This window comes from Hippichthys cyanospilos, chromosome 4, assembly GCF_059441005.1.
Source record: "Hippichthys cyanospilos isolate Australia breed blue-spotted pipefish chromosome 4, RoL_Hcya_1.0, whole genome shotgun sequence".
In the NCBI taxonomy this organism is placed as follows: Eukaryota; Metazoa; Chordata; class Actinopteri; order Syngnathiformes; family Syngnathidae; genus Hippichthys; species Hippichthys cyanospilos.
Window position 1 is genome coordinate 5,253,163 of NC_142372.1, and position 26,549 is coordinate 5,279,711.

The 26,549-nt window shown below is 37.4% G+C and overlaps 1 protein-coding gene across 2 annotated transcripts; it reads right to left on the reverse strand.

Moving 5' to 3' along the window:
* Window positions 1-262: 262 nt before the first annotated feature.
* On the reverse strand, window positions 263-25,602 carry LOC148424367 (synaptosomal-associated protein 25-A-like). 2 transcript variants are annotated; one of them, XM_088412814.1, is made up of 8 exons: window positions 25,461-25,602; window positions 17,241-17,348; window positions 15,380-15,421; window positions 10,694-10,742; window positions 7,117-7,234; window positions 2,609-2,728; window positions 2,216-2,360; window positions 263-998 (listed from the first exon to the last, which is right to left on the reverse strand). In XM_088412814.1, exons 2-8 carry the CDS (start codon window positions 17,310-17,312, stop codon window positions 930-932), a joined length of 615 nt encoding a protein of 204 aa, XP_088268940.1. In that variant the 5' UTR covers window positions 17,313-17,348; window positions 25,461-25,602; the 3' UTR covers window positions 263-929. The 2 variants fall into 2 exon arrangements, with proteins under 2 accessions (XP_088268940.1, XP_088268941.1); XM_088412815.1 differs by lacking the exon at window positions 7,117-7,234 and adding an exon at window positions 7,460-7,577.
* Window positions 25,603-26,549: the final 947 nt, after the last annotated feature.

Genomic DNA, 26,549 nt, shown 5'->3' on the forward strand with positions numbered 1-26,549 from the left:
CACATCTCTTTTATTTTTATCATTCTTGTTTTTTTTTTCTTTTAAATATGCCAAGGAAAAAAAAAGAGTGATTAAGATAAGCTCCTTGACTTCTGACTAACCCTTTGGAAAGTAAAAGGTAATTTCTTGAAGTAAATGAAAAGTTACTGCGGCACGAATGTCATCAAAGGCTTGTTTAATCCGATTGCGAAATAATTTCACGTTAATTGAGTTGGTGTGACCGCGGAGGATGCTGGAATAAGAAAATAAGAGGCAAGGGAAGTTTGTTTCGACAGTTCTAAAGGTTTTATTGGCTTTGTTTTCCCAGGGTACAACTCTTATGCAGTGATTGCTGATAGTCTGGAGAAGATGAAACAAACAAAGAGTGGCACAGACAGGACCGAGGGAACTGTTATAGATATGGGCCGCTCCTTTGTACATGTATAGCACATTGGGATATTTTTGTCTTGGCGAATGAATAATTAATGGTCTAGCAGAGGAGGAGCTGAACGTGCTAAAAGCTAAATGATAAAAGATCCCCCCCGCCCTTCCCCTCAGCTCTTTATAATCGATAAATGTCAGATTGCATGGAACTTGGCCTGCTTGAGCTCCCTGAGGAAAAAAAAGCGTGTATATACAATCTCTGGCATCAGCTTTGAAGTGACTGGAATCATCAATTTATACCTATGTAGTCACTAAATCCAGATAACAGTCAAGATGATAGTCTTTTGAATATTATATATTACAAAAAAAACAGGAAGAGTGAAGGGTGGGGAAGCAACACATAACGATAACAAGAAGTGCTGATATGTGCAAACGTCTACATGTATCACAATAGAAGCATCATTTTGCAGAGGCGATATCGGGGTGGGGGTTTTGTCTTTATCTGTATTTGTGTGTGTGTGTGTGTGTGTGTCTGTGTGTGTTTTAATTGTAACGAGTGCTGCAGTTCAGCCACTGCCCAACATCTTTGTTGCACGTTGGTTGGCCTCATCGATTCGGGTCTTGTTGGAGTCCGCCTGCAAGGGGAAAGCAACATTCATGGGTCTTAAATTTGTTAAGAGTTTATACATACTAATACAACATGTGTGTACACACACACATGCACACAACATAATCCACCACATTGGAGAAAAAAAATGTGGGATATCTAGAAAACATGTGCTTTAGGTTCAATAGAAAGTTAACAAAAGTATTACTACAGTTTTATTCAAGTCCTATGTATTTAACCATTTATTGAAATCACTCTCATCTTGATTGATCATTTTTTCAAGTTTGGTGGGCTAGATTCATAATCTTACCAGGCCACATATAGCCGCCGGGTCGTAGTTTGCCCGTGCCAGCCCTAAACCTAAATGTAACCATCTGAAATACCTAAACCTTATTCTAACCTCAATCATAACCCAATTAAAATCCATACAGTGGATCCCCTGCTTACGGCGTCCCTGGTTTACGTTTTTTTCATGTTACGAAGTGGAATACTCAGTTTTTTCGTCTCCTCTTTACACCACTTTTCTCGCTTTACGGCATCAACAACTGTCGTGACCTGTGGGGTTGGGTGTATTTATGTTGTTTTGCCTCCCTCTTCAGGTAATCACTCTTATCTTCTGGTCTCATCAAACTGCCGGCACTGCAACGCGTCACTAAGATGCTGGTCTGCTATTTGTCGGTGTCAGGGTGTCACAAAGATAGGCTAAAGACTTAATTTCGTGTGAGTGCTTACAATATTGTATTTATTGTGCATTTTAGTGCTTAATTCAAACTTAAGTTGTTTAGCAAGATTGCTACTGATGTTAAAGGTAGAAGTAAGAAGATGATTAGTAAGTAAACGAAGCTGGAGATAATCAAGAAATACAGTACAAAGTAGGCTAGGCTAGGCTACGCTACCCTCGCTAGGGATGGCCGTAAGTAGCCCAAGTCAACGCCACTCAAAGGTAAATAAAATGTGATTTTTCCTTTATATATTTTTTATTTATGATGTTATTTAATTGTGTACATGTATATTATATATAAGTAGCACTTACTATACTATTTTGTTAACCATTTTTATTATGTATATACAATTCAATGTTTACTTGGAGTTTTAGCTAATTACTATAGGTTTCTACTGCCCGCCATACGACGATTTCGCCTTACGATCACAACCCCGTAACGGATTCATTTTGTGTGTGTGTGTGTTTGTACAATGGAATTTATCTCGTGGAAGTTGCCGCTAAGCGCGACAATTTTGCATCACCTTCTCCATGATGCGATCAATCTGGCGGTTCTGGGTGTCGATCTCCTGGCCCATATCCAGGGCCATGTGACGCAGGTTGCCGATGATGCCGCCCACCTGCTCCAGGTTCTCGTCCATCTCATTCTCGCGGGCGTCATCTGTTACCCTGAAACACACAATGGCAGTGTCACTTCTTAAAATATGACGTACAATACAAGCGAGATGGACTCGGAAACTTTTATTAAATATTTCATTTATATAATAATTAGGAAGTCTGCACGTAAAATAGACTATATTTCAGTGCAATATTGTTTCTTTTTTGTTTGTATATTTTTTCTACCTACGACTAATCTCATTAGTATTAAGAACAACAGACACACACATACAAACACACACATATGCAGACTTGCTTACCTGCGAATGAAGCCCCCGCTGATAGCCATCTGCTCACGCTCGTCCACCACCCGCGCGCCAGGCTGGCTGTTGACCACACCGTCCTGGTTGCCTCCCCAGGCCTGGCCCCCACCCTTAATCCTACGCCGCACACACACACACGCATGTCACTTGTTGTACCTGCCGCGCCTGTGTGTGTCTTTAAAGATGCATGCTGATAAACATGCATCGAAACAACAACAATCGCATGCTAGTAGCATCGCACATGCATTTACGGTAGAATCTCTGCAATAATTGATCCGGGATCAATTGGCGTCTGGGCCACACACACATCAATAACAACAATAATAATAATAATAAAGCATACTGAGAAGAGGGCAAACACAAACAGACACACAAATGATGCACACAAAGAAAGAAGGGAAAAGGGAAAAAAAAGGAAGGCTGTGTCTAAAAAAAGAAAAGCCACGTGGTTAGATTCAGTGTGGGAAATTAATCAGAATCATAAAAACAGTGTGGGTGATGACTGACAGCAGGCCCTTCATTTCATCTGGATGCACGCTCACACACACACATGCGCACACACACACACTCACATTCAAATAATGTGGAGCACCTGGTGAGTCCATTCAAATCTGTTAGATGTCCATTTTGCATCGATTGAAAATGTCATTTTGATCTCTTCTTCCAACGCATTCAAATCCATCTGGTTAACGTTTCATTTGGGACTTTTTTTTAAATTTCTCCACCAGATGTCGCTAATTTGTACCATTCATAGCATGCGGAAAAGTGTGGCAAGATTCCTGTTATCGAACGTCGCAATTTATGTTTAATAATTACGTAACACACATTTTATGGTACTCCTCTGCAACTTTAGAACTCTACTTTTGCTTTTCAATATTTTCTTTATGTATTTTTCATTTTCTTTATATATTTTCTTAATATATTTAGTTGATAAACAATAAGAATAAACCACCTGTAATTAAAATTGATTTTTAAAAAGTCACAGAGGTAGAAATGTTCCTGTTTATATTTTTATAAACATATTAAAAAAGTATATACACATATAGACATAAAGTATAAATTTGGCCTTCATATATGCATATACATTAGGGATGGGCGAGTACATGTACCAAGTACCGATGTCAGGCTAATACTTGGCTTTATTTTGAGGTATCAGTACACACGTTGTTAGTCACAGTCACATGCTAGAAATGCCAAAGTGCAAATATTCTTGCAAACTGCTTTTAATTTTCTGAATTTTCAAGTCAAATGCTATATTGCAATGTATTGGTGTTTCTTTAAAATGATCTGTGATTGTTTTGGGGTGAAATTTTGTGCAAAATATCTAATGAATCGTATCGGTAGTATCGTATCCGTACCGATGACAACTCAAGAGTACTGATAAAAAAAAGTGGTATTGAATGTACCCAATAAACACACACATATGCATAAACAACACACACACACACACACAAATTCTACTTGAAGATGTTAAATTAACAAACTGCCCTTTTAAGTGCTAAAAGTTCAAATACATCTAATATTCAAGAGTAATTATGTCATCAAATCATGCAACAATTATTCAGTCATTACTTTCTAACGCCACAAAAAAATCCATCGTTGAAGCAAAATATTGACTCATCCTGAAATCCAAGATTAAATAATAAAGTGTTTACATTTTTCTCAACATCTCAGGGGAATACTGTTTTCCCCTTTCATTTTTCAATAATAAAATTGATTTAAAAAAAGCCTTGAGGGAAAAAAAAAAAACAACAACCCTGTCAAAAGGATTGAAAATGTACTTTAAGAGAACGCTGACGGGATGCTCCTCACAGAATGTTGTTGTGATGCTAACGTTAGACTTGAGGCTGCTGGAAACATGACGTAACTGCCGTTACATAAGAGACCACGTGCACTTGGCCGGCCAGCACATAGGGCTTCTTGCCCTCAATACACGGTGCATTACATTTTTATATGCATTATATATATATATATATATATATATATATATATATATATATATATATATATATATATATATATATATATATATATATATATTGCAATGAAACACGCGATCATCTTTTCTTACCGTTCATATGTTATAATTATATAATATTATTTATTTTATTTTGATTTACATTTCATCCCTAATAAACGAGTATAAAAATGGAAATTCATGGTGATGGCCGCAGACTTATTAGTCACGTACGTTTCCGTCATCAGAATTAGGTAAACGACATAGAGGTGAAGACGTTGAGGAGCGATCAAAACTTTATTAATTTATTTTATTCGTGTACGTACACGATGACTTCAAAATCACTTAAAAACGTTTGACTGTGGTTCTAAAAAAAAAAAAAAAACTTTTTGGAACAACTCACTGTTTTCTCGACGGTGGGAGGGGCTACTGTCATTGTAAACAAAGCAACACCATAGTGCCACAACTAGATTTTAGTTAATCAGCTTGTCGTATGAACTTTGTTTTTCAAAAGACAAGACCTCGAGGTTATTTTTGTATGAATCCAAAAATGGACATTTCTGTCCAATGTGTCTTCATGCGAATAACTCAAAACTAATATCCCTGACATACGCCTGGTTTTGTGAAAACATGTCATGTTTATAGATATATAGGTATAATATATATATATATATATATATATATATATATATATATATATATATATATATATATATATATATATATATATATATATATATATTGAATTAAGAGTATTTTGCTGGTCCTTCATTCTGCTTTTAATTATATATAAATATATTAAAGGCGACGTGAACCCCCCCAAAATTCTTACACTGAAAAGTTCTATGAGGCCTTGCTAGTCCATACATGGTATTCTGATTAATACTGCATTTACGGAATATGAATTAGTGAAATCCACTCATTCATCCATTTCAAAGGGTTAGCGTTAAATGGCGAAATGGACGTGCCCACAAAAACAATATCAATCAGAATGCTGAGTTTTGACTCATGGCTGGAATATAGAACATAGCATTGTAAAGAAACGTGTTGGCGTGTATCTCCACAGTTTAATTAATGCTTTTTTTTTCACGCTTTTTAATGTTTAAGCCCCATGCTTGCATATACTGTAGCTTTGATATTTGGATTAGAAGAAGACAGCATGGTGGGCTTGTAGTTTGGCAAAACCGCTGCACCAAGAAATGAAATATGGAGTTTGGTTTTAAAGGGCTATGGGAAGGGGGGTCTGGGTGGGGTCCATGCTCCCTGCTGACGCTGCTACCTGCAGGAAAAGAACCTCTCATCCAATGAGCAATGAAGGGCTTGTGTGAAGGGGATGCAGCCGTCAAAGGCTGGAGAGAAAAAAAAGGAATGAAAGTAAAGCAAAAAAAAAAAAAAAAAAATCAAACTCATTGTGGCGTTTTGTGTTATTTATGCATGCACGCAAGCTTTCACATGAGGTTAGTGTAAGGGAAAATTTCACCAGGTTTTCAGCCTGACCCTTCATTTCAGTGTTTTAGGCTTGTTCATATTTAATAAGAACAAGGCTTTTTTTTTTCCCTTGGAATTTAGCAAGATTGCAACAACTCCATTGCTGTACACCCACAAAATGGATCAGAGCCCTGAAACATCAGAGGTGCAACCGAAAAAAACCCCACCAAGTACACCCAAGCACATTAAGTGCATAAGAGGAATGGTTAGCAAACTTTTTTCAATGATGTAACCCCACAAATTCTTTGAAAAGTAAAGTACCGTGTAAGCAAAGAAGTTAAGTGATGGTTTCTCTCATCACTAATACCAATCATGCAAATTTTTACATATTTCACAATGTTGCTTCATGTTCCAATAAATTTGCTTTTAATTTGAAAAGACAAATGCACCCTTCCTGTCAAGACATTAAAAAGCATTACATTAAATTTGCTGATACATACAGAAATTCTCACATACCTCCTGGAGGACCTTCAAAGAACCCCAGGGGTACACGTACCCCCATTTGAGAACTATTGCATTAGTGCTGGGATATGAGGCCAAACCATTCTGTAAAAGATAATCTGCTATAATTGCCCCCCCTCCTCATATTATCTTAATAAAGGATTATATCTTTAGATAATTTTCCCATTGTTTTCTTATAAACATCTGTATCACAAAAAATATCATATTTATGAAATGTGGTCTTGTAAATTATGCTTAAATAAAGAAAAATAAATGATTGCACTGAATCATAGTCTTCACTAGTATGTGTGAGGAGATACTGTATATATATATATATATATATATATATATATATATATATATATATATATATATGAACATTTTTTTACAACTGTACTGTGTACAATTTGTGGATGACTAGTTGACTCCTTTGTAGCATCTTGCTCCACACGATCGGTATAAATTTGCATGATTAAGCGGCGCAGGCTGAAAACTGGCAAAATTTTCCTGATTACAAGCGACACATCCATGCATGCGGTGCCTCATCATCATATCATCATATCATCATGCTCTACAGACCCGAAGCAGGCCGCAGAATTGGCAGAAGCACACCACCTACTTGTTACACGGACATGAACACAGACCACAGAACTGTCCTAGATTGTTCAAATTCTTTTCTGCATCCTTCATGTCCTTATTGATCTGGTCCATCCCCTCCTCGATGCGCTCCAGTTGCTCTGATTACCAACACATTGACATTTTTCCAGCAAAAGAGAAGAAGAAAAAAAGGAGGAGGCGGGTCGGAGGTTGTGGGGGGGGTGACAAAGGAGAAGAGACAAAAAGAAGAAGAAGAAGAAGACTGTGACAAGAGAGACATCGGACATCACTATCACGACCATCACTAGCGACATCACCACCAGCACTGGACAGGAAAGACCGCGCGGCTCCTGGCCGGTACCTACTTTTTAATACACGGGCATATCAGCCCACAGCACTGGCCTATATCTTTTAAATCTTTCTCGGCCTCCTTCAGGTCTGCGTTGACCTTGTTCATGCCCTCCTCCACGCGATCGAGTTGCTCTGGTGAGGACAAAGGCATGAGAGCATCGTCATTCACGTGGAGCCCGGCCGCGGCGGGGGGGCCAAGCGGGAGGCGGGGCCTAGCGCCCACCTGGATGCCTGCTGCTGCTACTGGGGGAGGGCGAGCGCCTCGTCACCTCGAGCTTCGTTTTAGTGCTCCGCAAAGCACGCCTCACCCAACGTTTTGGCTTTTTTTTTTTAATTTGACCCCCAAAAATCTTACCTCAATTTTTTTTTTTTAATTTATGCATGCTTTTTTAAATTCATGCTTCATAAAATATAAAACAGAAATAATTGGGATTTTTTTTCAATTCCTGGCGCTTTGGCATATTTATTTAATAAATAGAATTACATACACTATCATACTTTACATAAATAAAATAGATTTTTTTTAATTGAACCGCTAAAACTATTTTACTTTTAAAAATTCATAATCCTTAGACATATTTTTGCAATAAATAAAATAACACACACTCTACGTCACTTTACAAAAATAGATAGTTTGTATTATTTTAATTGACTCCCCAAAATATATTTGAAAATATTTTTTAATTTTTAAAAATTCAACATGCTTAGGCATCTTGGTTTTTTACAATAAATAAAATTACAAATATTTTATATTTTTGATTTTACAAAAAAATTAAATTGAAAGATGTTATGGATTTTTTTTCCATTGAATAGGCCCAAAGAACCTCTTTTTCCCAATTTTTACAAATGCATGATTCTTAGTTGTATTTTTAGAAAATTACCAATACTCTATCGGATGTTCCAAAAATCAAATAGAAATATAATGTTTGTTTTTTTTATAGTGACCCCCCAAATTATTATTATTATTTTATTTCAAAAAATTAATGATCCTTAGGCATGTATTTTTTTTCAAAAAATAAAGTTACAAATACTGATCAGATACTTCAAGAAAAAAAGAAAAATATTTGTTTAAAAAATGTTTAAAAAATAATAATAATTTGACAGAATGAGTCTTGTGCTTTTGAGACTTTTTGGGGGGAATTACTCTTTCTTCTTTTTTTTTTTTGGAGGAGGTCTACTGATAATTGACATCTCTATCGAATTTCATATTGAAGTGAGACTGGATTTTAGCACTGCATTTTTCCCAAGAGCCAATACTGAGACATTTTTTGGCGGACTTTCTTTCCTTTTGAGGCCTTGCGTTTTGAAAACCTTTTTGTGTATCTACTCATGATGGGCATGCCCACCAAATTCCACATTAAAAAGTAAAACTAGTTTCAGGGGGTGAACATTTTGAGAAGACACATCCCATCAAATAACGTCCGCCTCCATAACAGAGGCACTTTAACACGTGACTGCTACTCATACGGTCGATAGGGCGCCGGGCTATTAAAACTAATTCAAGGTCGGATCGTCACACTGCTTCTTTAATGGCCGTAGCTGCAAAGTCCATTAGTAGAAGGAGGCATTTTGTCCTCTAGAAGAAGATATATTCTTGAAGGGACTGGGACGTGTTTCATTTATAGTTTGCTCACACTATACTAAAAAAAAAAAAAATCTGAAATGTTCTTTTATTGTATGACTTTTTTGCTGTCACAGATGTATTTCTCTTCCCTTTGGGAGACATATTGGCCTTCATCCCATGTAGATTTAAGAAGACGGAGCCCACGTGCGTGATGTCAGTGCAGGGGAACAGGCTCCATCAGCCTGGTGCTTAACATCCCTTCTTCTAACGCTAAAAAGCAGGAAGCCAGTAGCGATACTCTACCTCAGCTGCAGTCAACGAATTAGGCGTGTTTACACTTTTCTGGAAAGGAGCATAATACGTTGACGGAATTCCTATTTATCACAGTTATAGACTCAATCATTTCAGATCATATCAAAAGAGAACGTTTTCTTTTTCTTCCCATGGGTCCAAAGAGTGCGAGCGCTAAAAGGAAGTGGATAATGTCTGTTGTGACCTTCCTGAGAGCGCCCTGTGCTGTTTAGCAAAGAGCAAACATTTCTTCCAAATATAGGCCGTGTGCTTGCTTCAAGCTATTTATTGCCATTGCCGGTTGAAGTCCATTCTAAAACTAAACATAAAACAATGAGGTTTAAACATTGCAAATTTAACCAAACCGTAAAAAGGTGGCTAGCTTAATGCTAACATACAATGCAAAACACGGTAGCAGTGTTGATGAAGCTAGAATCAATAGCACAGTCATTCTAAACAGCACAATACACAAAAACTTCATGAATATGCATTTTTCATGACCAAAAAATACATATTAAAATTACATTTAACGCATTCAGTCTAAAAGCCGACATTTTAATTTCAAACCTGTAGTCAAGACATTCATTCCCAGAATATATATATATATATATATATATATATATATATATATATATATATATATATATATATATATATATACAAAAAAGTAGCAAAACAAGGTGCATTAATTTTAAGAAATATTCATGAAAAGTTTTTTTTTTTTTTAATGTACCCCATCTTGACTATTTTTTTATTTTACATGCAATTTCTGACACACACTAGCTATCTAGGTATTATAAGATAGGAATAAATATGTTACCATAAGTACTATTAGCATACAATATTATATAAAAATAATAACTTAATGGACAGGTTTTGGGATAGGTTTAGCACCGCACTAAAGGACTTAATTATGTTTTTAAAAGGGCAAGTTATTGCGAAAATGTCGTCACTACGATTAGCATGATTTAAGTTCAAAAGCCACCTAGCAAAGGAAGTGCAACGCGTGTTAGCTAGGTTAGCTTAGCAACATGTTCTCAATAGCCTTTAGTAGGAAAGATTCCACCCCCAAAAAGTGATACGAGCACTACGCCTGTTAAAATTGTCATCCTGAAGCATTTTATGTTAACTGACAAAAAAAACTTATCCAAGTAACCTAAAAATTCCCATTTACTCTGTATCTAATCCTACTAAATTTTTATGAGAACAAGCTGCTCTAAAAAAGGTCACAATAGTTGCTCTGGACTGCATAAAGGAAATGATTGCGCATTAATTCTAAACGCAAAGAGCAGTTCAAGTTGAGTTTGCCAAAGCGACAGGAGAAAGGCGGAGCAGACATGAACAGAAAAAAGGTCAGGAACCAACGTTTGGGACATTTCAATCGGTAACTCACCTCCCTGCTCGTCCAACATAACCAGTGTCCTGATACCGGCATCTTTACTCTATCGAAGTAGAAGATGACCGAGAAGGAAAACCAGAAGAAAAAGCAGAAGAAGAAGAAAACGAAACAGAATTAGAAAAGTCGAAACAAGGAAACAGGCTTAGGTTGAAAGGATTCTTGGATCTTCTGAACTGAACTTTCCAGGATGTATCTTATGAAAAAGAAATGTCGGTTTAAACCTATTGGAATGAACCAGTATGCGAACCAACCTGGAGTGAAAATTTCAGAATCAAAATTACAGTATGGACAACCCCCAGAAGGTGAAAGATCTGGGCTGGATCTTCAGGAGAAAGGCTCCTTTAGGTATTTTCTGGATTCAACATTTGCGACTAAATGTCTTGGACATATACAATCTCACCTGAACTGTCTAGAATTGATCTTTTCAATCGGGAACCTTGTGAACATTTTGGATTAAGAAACCAGATGGACTATATCTTCAAATCTGAATGTTCTGGACTAAACTGAAAAAAACATGACCTGTATTTTTCTGGAGTAAGCCTTCAAGAATTAATCTTACGGAATAGAATTTCTACAATGACGTTAGTGGAATAAACATTCAAGATCAAACATATTCTGCATTGGATCATTTGGAATAAATTTATCTGCATTAGATCATTTGGAATAACTTTCTCTGCATTGGATCATTTGGAATAACTTTCTTGATTAAAATCTATGAGCTCTGCCCATGGATACCAAACCAGACTAAATTTTGTATAAATAATCCTGAGTAAGCCTTCAATAATTAATCTTACGGACTAGAATTTCTACAATGAGTTTTGTGGAATAAACATTCAAGATCAAACATATTCTGCATTGAATCATTTGGAATAACTTTCTCTGCATTGGATCATTTGGAATAACTTTCTTTGCATTGGATCATTTGGAATAACTTTCTCGAGTAAAATCTATGAGCTCTGCCCATGGATACCAAACTAGACTACAATTTGTATAAATAATCCAGCAGGACTAAATTTTCTACACTGAACGTTCTGGACCAGTTGTTCAAGAATACATTTTCTGGATTAACCTTTCTGGAATAAACATTCAAGATGAAACATTCTGGATCTTTTCAAAAAACTTTCTCAAATTAAATGTATGAGCTCAGACCTTGGATATCAACCTTTTGGTCTAAATATTGTCGAAATATACTAGCTGGAATAAATCTTCTACACTGAATGTTCTAGACTTGGACTCAACTAAAATGAAATAATATGGCCGTAATCTTCAGGAATTGATTTTCTGGCCAAAATGGAATTAAGGTTGTGGAATAAACATTCAAAATCATTTTCCTTCAAAATCACAAACCTTCTGGCATAGATATTGTATGAATACACTAGCTGGAATAAATCTGGAATAATATTGTATGAATACCCCAGCTGGAATAAATCTTCTAGACTGTATGTTCTGGACTTTGACTAAATAGAAATGAAACATTATGGCCTGAATCCTATGAACTAAACTTTCAAGAATTATTTTTATGGACTAACCATCCTGGAATAAATAACTTTCTCGAATGAGATTCATAAACTCAGCTCTAGACTAAACTGCATGACAATAAATCAACTGGAATAATATTCTGTATTAAACTTTACAGACTGAATGGTCCACGAGTCTAGACTGCACCAATAATGAATGTCCTAGCAAAGCTTTTCCTGAAGCAAATAGAACTTCTGTTCTGACTTTTCAAGTTTGCTAGCGTTATGTTCACTGGAGCCGCGCTAGAGCCTCGTTGACCAATGACCATGCAGCAGTCATGTTTAATTTGCGTTGTTACGCTAGCAGACACACACACAAGGACACACTTGATTAAACACACGGCAAGCCGAAGCAAACAACAGCTTCCCGCTCCCCGTGAGCTCCTCCCACAGATATTCCGGTTTCACGCACCAGCTCTTCCGCACCCCAGCGTCATGTGACCTTCTCGGCGAGACCACAGGCACACACGGACACACGCCGGTGTCACTGATACTCGGATCACTCAAAAATGTTTCTTGATGGAGCGATTATGATGGATTGAGGATGTTCGAAGAGTTGAGACTGTGCCAAATGGCAACAAGACGTAATGACGTTCATTTAGCTACGGCTGGATTGAAGGTTGAGATTTTTCATATACAACCAACAATACTTTTGTTATGTGTTGTTTACTTGACTTACAGCATTCGAGCTTGGTTACTTTTTTGTCTTTTCTTTATGAGATACAATTAGGGTTGGGGAATAAAGCAATTTCATTCCATTAGTTCGTTATTTTAAAAGGCAAAGATTTTAAAATTTGCTAAATTGTAAAATTGAGGGTTTTTTTTTTTTTCCCAATGGCGGGGTGCTTTTCAAGAGAAGTTAATAGTTACCAGGTAAATTTACATTAAAACATATTTTTTTGGTAACAAATCACACTTAAATCACATTTGCTGTGTATATTCAATTAAAATGGATTAAAATTGTGATTGTCACTATTGCATGCACATTTATGCATTTTTTTTTTCTAATTGATATTAAACAGTAATCTGTATAAATTCTGTAAAAAGTAGTTAACATTTGTTGAACATTTTTTTTTGTTAATGTTAAAAAGAAAACAGTTTTAGGTATACTGATACAATCTTTATAAATAATAATCTGATTTATAGTCGGCACTGCAGGGGGGGGGGGGGGGGGCACAAAGGTTTTTCTCTTTTCGAGGTGGGGATTTGCAAAATATAATTGAGAAGCACTGCCTTAAACAAACACGGTTGTTCCCGCAAAGCCTCACGGTTATATAAAATGAACATGAATTAAAAATGAATTATGACAAAAACGGATACAATGATCAAACATTTCCATGAGTAATTAATGACCGACAATTTATCTCAAGTGTTATTAGGGCACTTGCATGTTAATTGAAGCGGGAGCTAGTATCCCAGCAGGACTTGATCGGGTCACGCTGTAGGAGAAAGGCTCTCTAAGCGCTGCACCATCTTGTACATTAAAGGTCATGTGCTAGGAGAATTAAAAGGGGTCATGTTAGCGCAAGACAAGGACGATGACCTGGCAGCGCCAGCCTTTCTCAGCCCGCCGGCAGTGCCGAGAACGGCGCGGACAACCTTCACGTCCCCGGCTATAAAATGACATCAAGAATTCGATCTCTTCAACGACGATGGTGATGATGATCTTCATGCATTGTAAATGTAAGTGCTGCTGTTTATCATGGAGTGTGCTTGGCTGCCGGGCCTGCCTGTCGCGTGCTTATTCAATTAGCCTAATCTTTACCCTCGGCCTAAGGCCACGTGGCGTGCGCAGGCGGGCACGTGCGACCGCAGGACCAGCAAAAAAGGACAGGAGCAGGAAGGCATCTTAGGAGGCTTGTCACAGAGAGTTGCACAAGTTTTAGCTATCTATTAAGTAATTACTGAGTAAACTAATGTGCGAACCAAGCAAACAACTAACCAATTTAGGTCATTACCTACCTAACTAACTAACTACCTAACTCACTAACTAAGTTGTCTATCAAATATATCTCAATTAATTAATAACCTAACACACTACCTCATCTGTCTACCAACAATCAACCATGTAACCAATCAACCAACCAACCAATAAAGTGACCAATTCTTGAACTAAATGATTTGTCTGTGTATCATAACTAAGTTGATTATCAAATAAATTCCAATTAACTGAAAATGCACTATGACAATGACCTAACCTATTCTCAACCGCGTAACTAGTAGCTATTTAGTAAGTAATTACTGAGTGAACTATTGTGTCAACCGACCAAACAACTAACCAATTTAGGTCTTTAACTAACTAACTAACTAACTAACTAACTAACTAACTAACTAACTAACTAACTAACAAACTAGTCTGTCAAATTAGTTCCAATAAAGTGACAACACAACAGCTACTAGCCAAATAAACCAACAAAGTAATCAAGTATTTCAAGCGTCCAACCAACTAACTAACTAACTAACTAACTAACTAACTAACGAACTAACTAACTAACTAACTAACTAACCTATCAAATATCTCCCAGTTAAGTAACAACAAACTACCTAACCTGTCTACCAGCCAACCAACCAACCAACCAATAAGGTGACCAATGACTGACCTAATTGATTTGTCTTTTAATGAACTAACTAACTAACTAACTAACTAACTAACTAACTAACTAACTAGGTATAATGGCACAAGCTAGCTCACTAATTAACAAGGACCCGGTCAAGGTAAGTGGAATGACGAAGCCCGGTTGTGCAAGGACGCCCATTTCACGGCTCGGAGCCCAAGCGTCCCCAGCAAGTTATGCGCTCGGCGTTATGAACGTCGGACGGATGAGCGCTTTTGCATTTTGCCGTGTCTAGCGGGTCTCGAACACATGGCCCTTTGGTCCTCGAGCCGATCCCCCGCAGCCGCCGAGCTGCTGCCAGCCCGACTTATGCAAATGGAGCCCGATGAGCGCGCATAAGGCCGGCTGCTGTTGTCTTATTAAAGAGGGACGTTATGCACGCTGGGCTATTTTTAAACGCCCCACAAACCACGACAACACGGAAAAAGAGACAAGTTCGGTCTGAATGCGGAAGCCTTTGATTTGATACACAGCACAGCCTGAAAATGACTTTGTTCATGAGTGTCGAGGTGAGAGAGTGTGAAATGTACAAGGGTCGGTGAACTCACCTCCTCCACCAGCGCCAGCATGCGACGGGTGCTCTCCAGAGACTGGAACACAACAACAACACCGTAGCGTTAGCAAAAAATACACATCTCATGCCGTTAGTTTTACCATGATTGTTCAGCCATTTTAATTCACCAACTTCTTCTTCTATGCATCCATTCATGCCATCTTTTGTGAAATCTATCAAGGTTATCCAGGATCTATCTCTCCATTCATCTTATTATCCATCCAGGCATCCAACATCTCTATTAGTTCCATGAATGCATCAATCATCCATTCATTTTTCTATCCTTCGGTCGTCCAAACTTGCTAATCTAATTTTACATCATCCGTTAGTCACCAAGTATCAATTCATTCATCCCTTCAACTTTTTCCCATCCGTTTACTATCCACACTGAATATCCTTGATCCATCCATCAGTTATCATCCAGCCATCCATCATCTATCCACCCATCCATTTTTTGTTGCGTCCATCCTTGCATCCATCCATCCATTTTAAATCCATCAATCCATTCATTCATTTGATCTATCGGTCTGTTTTTACACCCCGTCATCCATCCATTTGTCCATCCATCCATCCATCCATCCATCAATTTTAAACCCCTTTAGCAATCCATTATCCGTCCATCATTCCATTCACACATCCATCATCCATCGATCCATCCATCCATTAACCCATGATTCATCCATCTATCATTATACATCCATTTGTCCATCCATCCATCCATCCATCCATCCATCCATCCAGCCATCAATTTTAAACCCCTTTAGCCATCCATCATCCGTCCATCATTCCATTCACACATCCATCCATTCATCCATCCATCCAGCCATCAATTTTAAACCCCTTTAGCCATCCATCATCCGTCCATCATTCCATTCACACATCCATCATCCATCCATTCATCCATCAATCCATTATCCATTAACCCATGATTCATCCATCTATCATTATCCATCCATTTGTCCATCATCCATCCATCCATCCATCAATTTTATACCCCTTTAGCCATCCATCATCCGTCCATCATTCCATTCACACATCCATCCATTCATCCATCCATCCACCAATCCATCCATTCAGCCATGATTCATCCATCTATCATTATACATCCATCAATCTATCCATCATTCATCCACCCATTCATCCTTCCAGCCATCATCTATCCATCCATAATTCCATTCACACATCCATCCATCATTCCAGTCACCCATGATTTATCCGTCCATCATTATAGATCCATCAATCTCTCATTATTCATCCACCCATTTGTCCCTCCATCCATCATCTATCCATCCATCATTTATCCATACATGCACACATCATCCATCCGTCCATCCATTATGCTTCCATCAGTCCATCCACCATCAATCCATCCATCCATCCACCTATCTTCTCTCCATCCATCCAATTTAAGCCCATCCAGCCATCATCCATTTGTCTATCCATCCATCCATCCAACCAACTTTTAGATTCATCCAGTATTTCTGTTCATCCTCTCATCTTTGTCACAATCCATTCAAAACTCATCTATCACACCACCCAGTCAACATCCATCTTATCAGTTGATTTATTCCATCCATCACCCACTCTTCCATTTTATCCTCTCCTCATCCATCTGTTCAAGCATTTATCATTGCATTTTGCATCCGTCCACAAATCAAGACATCCTTTCTACACTCTCTCTCCTCCTCTGCACCTTTTTATGACTTCATCCATCCAAGAACCCTCTCTAAAATCCCTCTCTGGTTCTGTATGATGCGCCGATGAATATTTAATGACCTCATTTGAGCTGCTCTCTTATTCTCAGCTCCTCTTTGCTCGTTAAGATGCCCGAGTCATCCCGGTGTTTGCGTTTTTACCTCGTCTGCGATTTGGTCGGCGCGGGTCTGCAGGTCGGCCAGCTCGTTGCGCATGTCCGCTTCGTCCGCCATGGTGGATGTCCAACCTTGAAGTCAACGGCGACGTAACTGCAAAAAGACACGATGGGTCAGAAGATGCATCTGTAAAGCTGATGTTTGCGATGCACTTTGAAATTGAAAAAAAATATGAAATGTTTTGGACTTTTTGTGACGAAGCTTGCGTTTTCTCCGCATGTTGTTACGTTTGAGTCCAGCCACGGTTTAAGTATGAAGGAGGTAACACGTTGAGTGGTGTGCCATGATGTATCTCCAGCGTCCATGAGTCTCCTCCTCCTTAATAATTCAACGCCCGCTTTTTTGCGCTCTAAAATATTGATGTCCACATTTTACATTTCCATCATGAAAATAAGGAAAGAGAGATCCAATATAACCACATACGTTGATCTGGTAGGCCTCATCAAGTGACTGGCAAGTATCTCCACTTCCTGGGATGATATCCGCCCACCCACGTCTTATTGATTTTGTGATTCTCTTACTGCAGAGGGACAACTTTGGGCTGTCAGAGGCTTCGTTTTCCAATGTCCTCCGACAACGACTCCTCATCTCCTTCTGACATTTTAAAATTGGAAAAAAAAAGTCGGCGTACCTCAAAAGGATAACTTGACGGGCAGTTGTTTTTTTTGCTCTGTATTTATAATTTATACAGAGCAGGAATACATTTTATGACGGTCTACTGCTTACGTCATTGGCCCTTGGGATGATTAATATGACTAATACATAGCAACAAATCACAAAACAGAAACAAAATTTCTTGAAACTTAAAATAATTCCTTCTATCTTGCGCCCTTGCATTCTCATTTTTATTTGTTATCGGATACATAAAACAAACCATTGCACACCAGTGTTTTGTTTTGTTATTTTAATCATTTTCAGCTAAATTTCTCCGAACCAGCAGCAATATTATTTGCATCCGTGGTCCTGTTGGAACTATTTAGAAATAAATAGATAACAAAAATAAATAATTACCATTGGTATAAATATTTGTGCGAGGTTTAAAGATTATCGCAAAACTCTGTTCCTATAAAAAAAAAAAAAGAAAAAAAAAGTATCGTTAAAACCATTTCAAAATTCCACAAGGCAGTTTTGGGTGAAACCATTCTGATATGGGGAGAAAAAAAAATAGATTTGGGAAATAGAGTACCCTGTTGAATATGAAACTATTTCGTGTGAAATTACGGCATAATTAACTGAAATATGATTTTGTATGGATGTTAAATAAAATGCTTCCCCCACTTTCCCACCACACACTCGAGAAACACTGTTATTATTATTATTATTATTATTATTATTATTATTATTATTATTATTATTATTATTATTATTATTGTTATTATTATTATTATTATTATTATTATTATTATTATTATTATTATTATTATTATTATTATACATAAATTGATATTGGCCATTCGAAAGAAATGTGTTGAGGCGTTTTCAATTATCAGTTATACCTCAAGCACGCCCACGTTTCGTTCAAAACCGAAGGTGAAAGAAAAGTGGACGATGATATTCAGAATAAAAAGAGAGCAAGAATGGATTAAATTCAAAAGTATAATGTTACAAAGAGTTAAATCTTGCCACTTTTTCCTCGGTGACGATATCTAGCAAACTACAGCATGCTGGCAGAATATGCCAAGAACAATCGTACTTTTTTTTTTCACGTCAACTATTTTGGAGCGGCGTAAACGAAATGACACAGAACTGATTCATCTTGTTCCTGGTTGACCATCTTTGATCACTGACCTGTGTGACGTATTACAAGCGCGTTTAGAATTTACTGTTGAGTAAAAAAATCAGTTCGACACCACAGTAAACGTTGGCAGTTTTTCAAACAAGGTTTGCACAAAACGCTTCTAAATTCTGTAAACATTGCTAATTTGTTTTGACGATTGCAGCCTGTGCTCTGCAGTAATTAAATTGTGCTCGTGCAATTTCGCTCGGCGTGCAAGTGAAGAGTGTGCAGTTTCATTGTTCGGCCACGGCGTGGCAGTAGTGATTCCAAATTAAATACCCTGCCTGATACGGCTTGTAGACTAGACGTATAACGGGAAACGACATAGACAGGCTAATGGAAATTAGAAAAAAAAAAATATATACTTTCTTGACTCTTATTTGAAACATGCTGCAGGGCTTCCAGTAGATCTCAGTGCTGCCTCCCCGCCCAATCAGCTGCTTTGACGGACAGCGACTGCCAGGCTCAGGAGGATTAAAGTCAGAGCGAGGAAAAGAGGATTTACTGTGGCACTACACTCTCTCTTCCAACGCCGTTTCCTCCCTTTGTCTTCCGTAGACACGCGGCGGAAGCGGAAGATCTCACGTTTGAGCGCGATTTCACTTTGGCACGATTCTGCCATGCTTTTCAAACTGATTAGTTGTGATGCACTTCCTGCGCCCCAGGGTTGAAAGTTTCTTTATTTTAACGTCTTTTTTTTAAATGTCTTTATTGTTGCATACATTTAATTTGAATTTTTTCATCATGTGTTATTTTTTCAATGTTTATGCCTTTGCTAGATTTGAATGATGTTTTTTTTCATTATAAAGTTATTTTAGATTTAAGTGCTTCAGTTATTGCTTTATTATTTATTTTGTCGGGTTTAAAGGTGTCAAAATCGATTATTGGACAACTAATCCATTATTCGATTTTGGGTAATCGTTTAAGAGCCTATTTTTTACTTCAAAACGTTGTTTTGATTATGTTATGTGTTTAATCAAATTAGTATATTTGATTTTACTTTGGGGAAAACGATGACTGAGCCAGTGATAAGTCACTCTTGTGTAAAATGACTTTATTGTTGTTTAGTTATTTTTTTAAATCACTAAACAATACAGAATAACAACAATATTTGATGACTGAACTTAATATGAGCAAAAACTAGTTTTGTAATACATCTTAATGCAAAAAATAAAACTCTCTAATTATTCAATTAATCAGTGGAATAATCAGCAAAATAATCGATTCCAAAAATATTCAACAGTGACAGTCCTTATCCCCTTTTTTATTTGGATTTCATGTTTTATTCTTTTTCTTGAATTCAGTCACATAATTTATCCATTTATTCTAATGAATTTTGTGATGAAAAACTTGTGCATCATGCTTAATTTTTAGAAACAATTTAAAACATGTCAATTTTTTAAATTGGATTTTAATCTGTTAATGTTCAAAATGAACTCCAAATGAATGTTTACCTTCAAACATATTTCATTTAGATGTTTTTGTAAACATGTGAAGCGCCGTATCGATTGTTATCCCTGCCGGGATAAGAGAAAAAAAAATCTGTAGTGACACAAACAACAAATAAATAGAACACACACACACGCACACACACACACACACACACACACACGCTGCATGCTGACCTATAAACAGGAAGCACACACGTAGACCAGGATGTAAGCAGGCCAGAGAGCATCATGACAGCCTGGAGCCAGAAAAAAAAAAAATAAAAAAAAAAAACACCATCCACATTCTGACTCCTTCTACTTGGCCACTTTATGGCTTAGTGTTCATATGTTCACACACACACACGTTTGCACAAAGTATATACACAAGATACAATCAGGGCGCTAATATAAATAGTGAGCCAAAATATTGCATTATATTCCTCTGAATTAATTTCTACTGTAGTTTCACACTTGTCTAAAAAGTGGCACAAAAAGCCCATTTAGGGAAAGAGCTCAAAAATTTTCTTAAAAAAAAAAAAAAAAAGTCCAAACTAGTCTAAACATTGCATTTTGATTAATATTGGTTCCACCTTTTTTAATCCATCTCTGGGGGCGGCCATTTTGTTTGCTGTCGCCTGAACATACCGTCGCAGTTGCTCGGGAAAGGTTAGCGTCCAATCACTGCTCAGATGTTTTCTGAATTTGGTCATGTGACATTTGCAAGCTGAGCCGTTATTGGTCAATGCATGAGGTGAGCAACATTGATTTCATTTTTAGTCAAACAGCAAACAAAATGGCCACCCTCAGAGAATAAATCAAAACAAAGGGATTTTGCTGCTTAAATCCATATTCCATAAACATAATATTAATCAAATAACCTTGTTCAGTTGTTTTTCTGCATTAATTTCCCTTTTCCCTCAAACTTTTCCCAGCCCAGTAAACATGATCTTTGACGTCTATAGACATCAACGCTAGTAAAATAGAAATAACGATGAAATCATGGACGTTTGTGAGGAGAACCTTCATTTTGCGTGATATATTTTCACATTTCCTGATTAGTCCAAAACATTCATGCTTCTGAACAATTTTGAGTCATTAACTGCCTTAAGCGAGCCGAGGAATCAAACCCAGAACTTGGAAACTGTGAAGCAGTCTTGCTCCAGCCCTAAAATGGCCGAAGTTTCAAAATGGCGCCAGCGCATTAAGGCGAGCCTGCAGAGAAGCAAGAAGGAGTCGCCCGCAGAGAGAAATCTGCTGTCACAGTGGCATGCCTAAAAATATGACTATTTTGGGCTATTTCTGTCAAAAAAAACGTCAGCGCAGCATACACACACTTTGTCTTTTTTTTTTTTTGTTTTTTTTTGACAGCTGAAAGGAAGATGATAGCGCAGATTGAATAAGTTATGTTTCTTCCTACGTTACGTAATGGAAACAACGGCGGGCTGGGACGGATAGATTGGGAAGAGGTATGATTTATGCAAGGGGTGGACATACTTTTTGCTATTTTTTTTCTATATTTATATATTATACCTATTTTTTTTTTTTTTTTTTTTTACAATAGGAACTAACTACTTAATTGTAGCAAATAAAGTCCACACTCTCTCTCTCTCTGTGTACAGTATATATATATATATATATATATATATATATATATATATATATATATATATATATATATATATATATATATATATATATATATATATATATACATACATACCTGTACTGTGTATATATTATGTCTTTGGTATCAAATGAGTATTTGAGGTAACTATATCATATTTCACATTCAAGTTATATTTTTAAGCACATTTGTTCACTTGCCGTCTAAGGAAAATAACGGTTCAGTTTACGAATGTCACATGACCAACAGGTGAGTCATGATTGGTCGTTAACTGAGCCTTGAGCACAAGTTCAGCTTTTAAGACGACAGCAAGTAGAAAATGTTTTTAAAGATATTGTGCATGATAATTCACTCATTTATCTAATTATATATAAATGTAAACTACTTACTGCTAAAATGGCGAAATAAAACAACTATAGCTTGAATGCTATGAATATTGCATGTGTCTTCAAACTTCAGTATTCAATGTCTTTGTCAAAATATTTTCGACAGAAGAAACGAATCAAACTTTTCAATAAATGTTGGGTTTATTTCTTCCATTAAAATCGATCAAAACGGCGACCGTCCAGATTGATTGAAGAAGATATTTTCTTTTTTTGTCCATAACGCTCGGCCCTATGTTTTGGAACTGATTGCAAATGTTGCAAGATGTTCTGTGTGAAATGTGGTGAAAGGACAACGTGGGATGGAGAAAGAAGGCGGCAGATTCAAAGCGATCGTCACGGGAGGCCGGCCGGTCGGCCCGCCTGTTTGCCTGCGGGGGATAATCATGGCAAAGCCCCACTGTCCCATTCACTGAGGATAAAACCCACTGGATTAATACACACACACACATACACACTTACATAAGTCACAAAGCACTTTCTCATCTTCCATACGCGTCTTCCCTTTTTTTTCCCACTTTGGCTCGCAGTCTTTCTATATTTAGGACACTCATTTATGGACATACTTGGATTTTTTTTTTTTAAAAGCCTCGACAATATTTTAATTAAATGCGATGTTGCAGAAGGATAGAAGTAACTGGTTTTCGTTTGTGGGAGACTCGGTGGAGCAGTGGTTAGCACGTACGCCTCACAGTTCAGGGACCGGAGTTCAAATCCACTGCCATTCTTGTGGGGAGTTTGCATGTTCTCCCCGGGCCTGCGTGTGTTTTTTTCGGGCATTACGGCTTCCTTTCATATTCCAAACACATGCATAGCAGGTGGGTTGGACACACAAAAATGTCCTTAGACGTGATTGGGTGCATGCATGGTTGTTTGTGTGCATTGTGATTGATTCTGAGCATTTGGACAAGTTCATGTTTTAAATTATGAATCCATTATCAATTAGGTATTAAATTGCATCTCTATCAGATTGAATTTAGTGTGTTAATAAAGAGTTTTTAGGAAGAAAATTGCACTTTAATCTGATAATCTCCATTTCATACACCCACTGAAGGGGACTCAATATAGCTCCTGAACACAGGCACATAAATGGACACCTATCAATATGCTATACAGTCATTTAAGACAATATACAAAAAAATGTACTCCCAATAGAAAGCAATTAGAATTATGAAAGCGGAAAATAAAGGGGGACTTAAAAAAAAAAACAAAAAACAAAACCCCACGTTCTGATAAGGAGCTCGACTGGAACGCCATTTTATTCCTGTCCACGCACACACACGTGCGCGAGCGCATACACACACACACACACATCTGCTTAAGAAGACGGCTCTCTCATCAATTCCACTTTGCTGACGCTATAGAAATTCATACAGTGGATATAAAAAGTCTACACACCCCTGGACAGCACATTTCACATCTAAAGGGAATATATTTGCTTCCAGTCTAAGGCAGAGTCCAATCAAAAAGTAAAATATCCTTGAAAGAAAGTCAAATATTCAGAGTAAACCCCAATGCGAATTTTGTCATGAGCTTCTTCATACATTAAATATGAGATGAACATTAAAAAAAATGAAAACTTTGCCAGTTTCACTATGTGAAACTCGATCGAGAAAGAAAAAAACATCTTTCAAAGTGGAGAGGTCAAGCAAATGTGGTTGCCCAAGTGTGCACACCCTCTTAGAACTCGGAATGTCAAGTCAAATGTATTTATGCAACCGAAACTCACATTTCATCAAACAGAAGTCAGCAAACACCTTCAAGCATTTGAAACATAACATATAAATGACAAATAAAGTTAGGGTGTGCTAGTAGGCTTTTGATGACATAGCAGGCTGCACAACGTTAACCCTTGTGCAGTATTTTCAGCATCATTTTCTTCCGCATCATTCTCACAGTATTTTTCAACTTCTCAACTGAAAGTCAAATTTTGTGACCAGTTACCAGTATGCACGGGATGAGAGGCAACAAATGTTTACCAACAACAACATTGCATGATAACCAAGCATGACTTTCAAGAAATTGGCTAATTGAACACATTTTAACAGCATTCTGCTAGACCAGGATTTAATGTGAGCTTGATCCAACTGCATGCTTCAAGCTAATGTTGTTATTTAAGCTTGCCACAACACACAGCCTAGCAAATCCACAATAGCAACCTAGCATAATGTTATATACGTTATCTCTCTATCTGTAGAACTCGTCACCCTCAGCTCTCTCCATAGCATCGTCAGACTCTGTCTCAATATCTGCTGATCTGTTTGCTGATCATCTTTATGGCGCAGAAATAGCACTCACTGTCTGTTTTTTCCTCTTCAATTTGAACTATAATCAAATGCATTGGGGTATAAAGCATGTCACCAAGCAAGGCTTTTGCTTGGGATGTTTAGTCTCTAAAATCAGTCCACAAGTGCCGCTGTGGTTTAGGTGGGGTTAATAAGAGGATATTTGGAGACAGTTGATGTCCTTTTTAACGTTTGAACGTGTTTGACAATTTGTAAAGGTGTGCACACTCGTGCAATCAAAAGTTACATATTTACCTCACCTTTTCGATTGAGTTAAATGTAAGAATAATGTTTTTTTTTTTTTTAAATCTAACTCATCTTGTGATATGTTTGAGATTTACGGTGTGACTATGGGAAATTCTAAGCAATTTTACGAGTTGGGGGTGTTTACTATTCGCAATGTTTGCTCCCTAATCCGCAAGAGAAACTCGGAGCTGTCCTCGGTACTGAAACGTTCCACACGGAAGCCACTACAAATCGACCAAAGAAAAAAAAAACCTAAACGCAAAAACTAACATATAAACATCATAATTATTAAATCCAACACATCTATCTAACACAATCTAACACACCAATTGTTCCCGAAGCGAAATCAAAGTTGTCTTATTTTAAGCGTAGAAGGGAATCGCCACCGAGAGCAACAACGAGAAACGGTAGATTGGAGAAATATGTATTTTTTTTTTAAGGCAAAGAAGCAGAGACCAACCTGAGCGGTTCCTCCTCGCGTCTTTCTTTCAACGTGCTACGATACTGCTCACAGTAGTCTGCGCGCACGCAAGACTACACGAACGCGCGCGCGCCGCCGTCGAATTAAAGCGGATGCTTTCCTTACAAAATAAGAGAGACACTTATTATCACGCACTACATTTAAGTCCTCCTACGTTGTATTGATACTTTTATGAAATTTGATTGCGTTCAATTACATATTAAAAAAGCGCTTACAGATTAAGTATGACGAAACACCACGTTTTCAGCATTCCATGCTGTTTTTGTCTAAAGACCTATTTGCTGTTTATTATCACACTATCGAATAATTCAATAATCTAAGACACCCTTGGTGTCCCATTTGATATCTATCTTCTTCATACTGAAAAGCCTTTTATTTTTGTTTTTAAAATACAAAATCATATTTTGACGGTACACTCACTCAGCTTCCTGTCGGTGAACGCAAGCCTCGGTGACAAAATGGCCGCGCCCTCTGACGTCAGAAATCACGGTTTAAAAAGGAAATATATAACGCAAAGCAAACATCGTGACAGCAGCTAAAAGTAGATATCATTAGCAGTACTTATATTTTTACGTTCACCATTTCATAATGTAAAAAAAAGATAGTGACATAAAATGACTATTATAAACCCGAAGTTGAAACTAATATTGCACTAGTAACACAACTACGTAGAAATGTTGTATTTTTTTAAATACATTTTATTAAATATCAAATTTATGAACGAAACAGGTTGTGAAATAAATAACAGTTGTGAGCGAGGGAACGAAGGAAGATGGAAGTAAATTATGAATGAAAATATAGGCCTAGTGAGGGAAAAGAATGCATAAAGGTCACGAGAAAGGAAAGTGAGAAGGTGGAAAGCAGTTTTAAGAAAAGGAATTATGAAAATACATTATCGGACCAAAAATGCAACAAATGTAAATGCAATGTGCATTGTGCATGCGCACTTGAACATTTCACGCAGCAGGACTAAGTCACGTGGCCCACTGAGGCCATGTTGGGGGGGGGGGGGGGGGGGGGGGGGGGCTGTCAATCACATTCCCACCGCCTGTCACTTTGCGGCCGTTT

Excerpts from the sequence above, each read along its gene's own strand:
- LOC148424367 (XM_088412814.1), bottom strand. The coding sequence starts at position 17,312 with ATGGCGGACGAAGCGGACATGCGCAACGAGCTGGCCGACCTGCAGACC. Across the intron at positions 15,422-17,240 it reads CCGACCAAATCGCAGACGAG|TCTCTGGAGAGCACCCGTCG; the intron begins GTAAAAACGCAA and ends GTTGTGTTCCAG. Across the intron at positions 2,729-7,116 it reads TGTTCATGTCCGTGTAACAA|GATTAAGGGTGGGGGCCAGG; the intron begins GTAGGTGGTGTG and ends TGTGCGGCGTAG.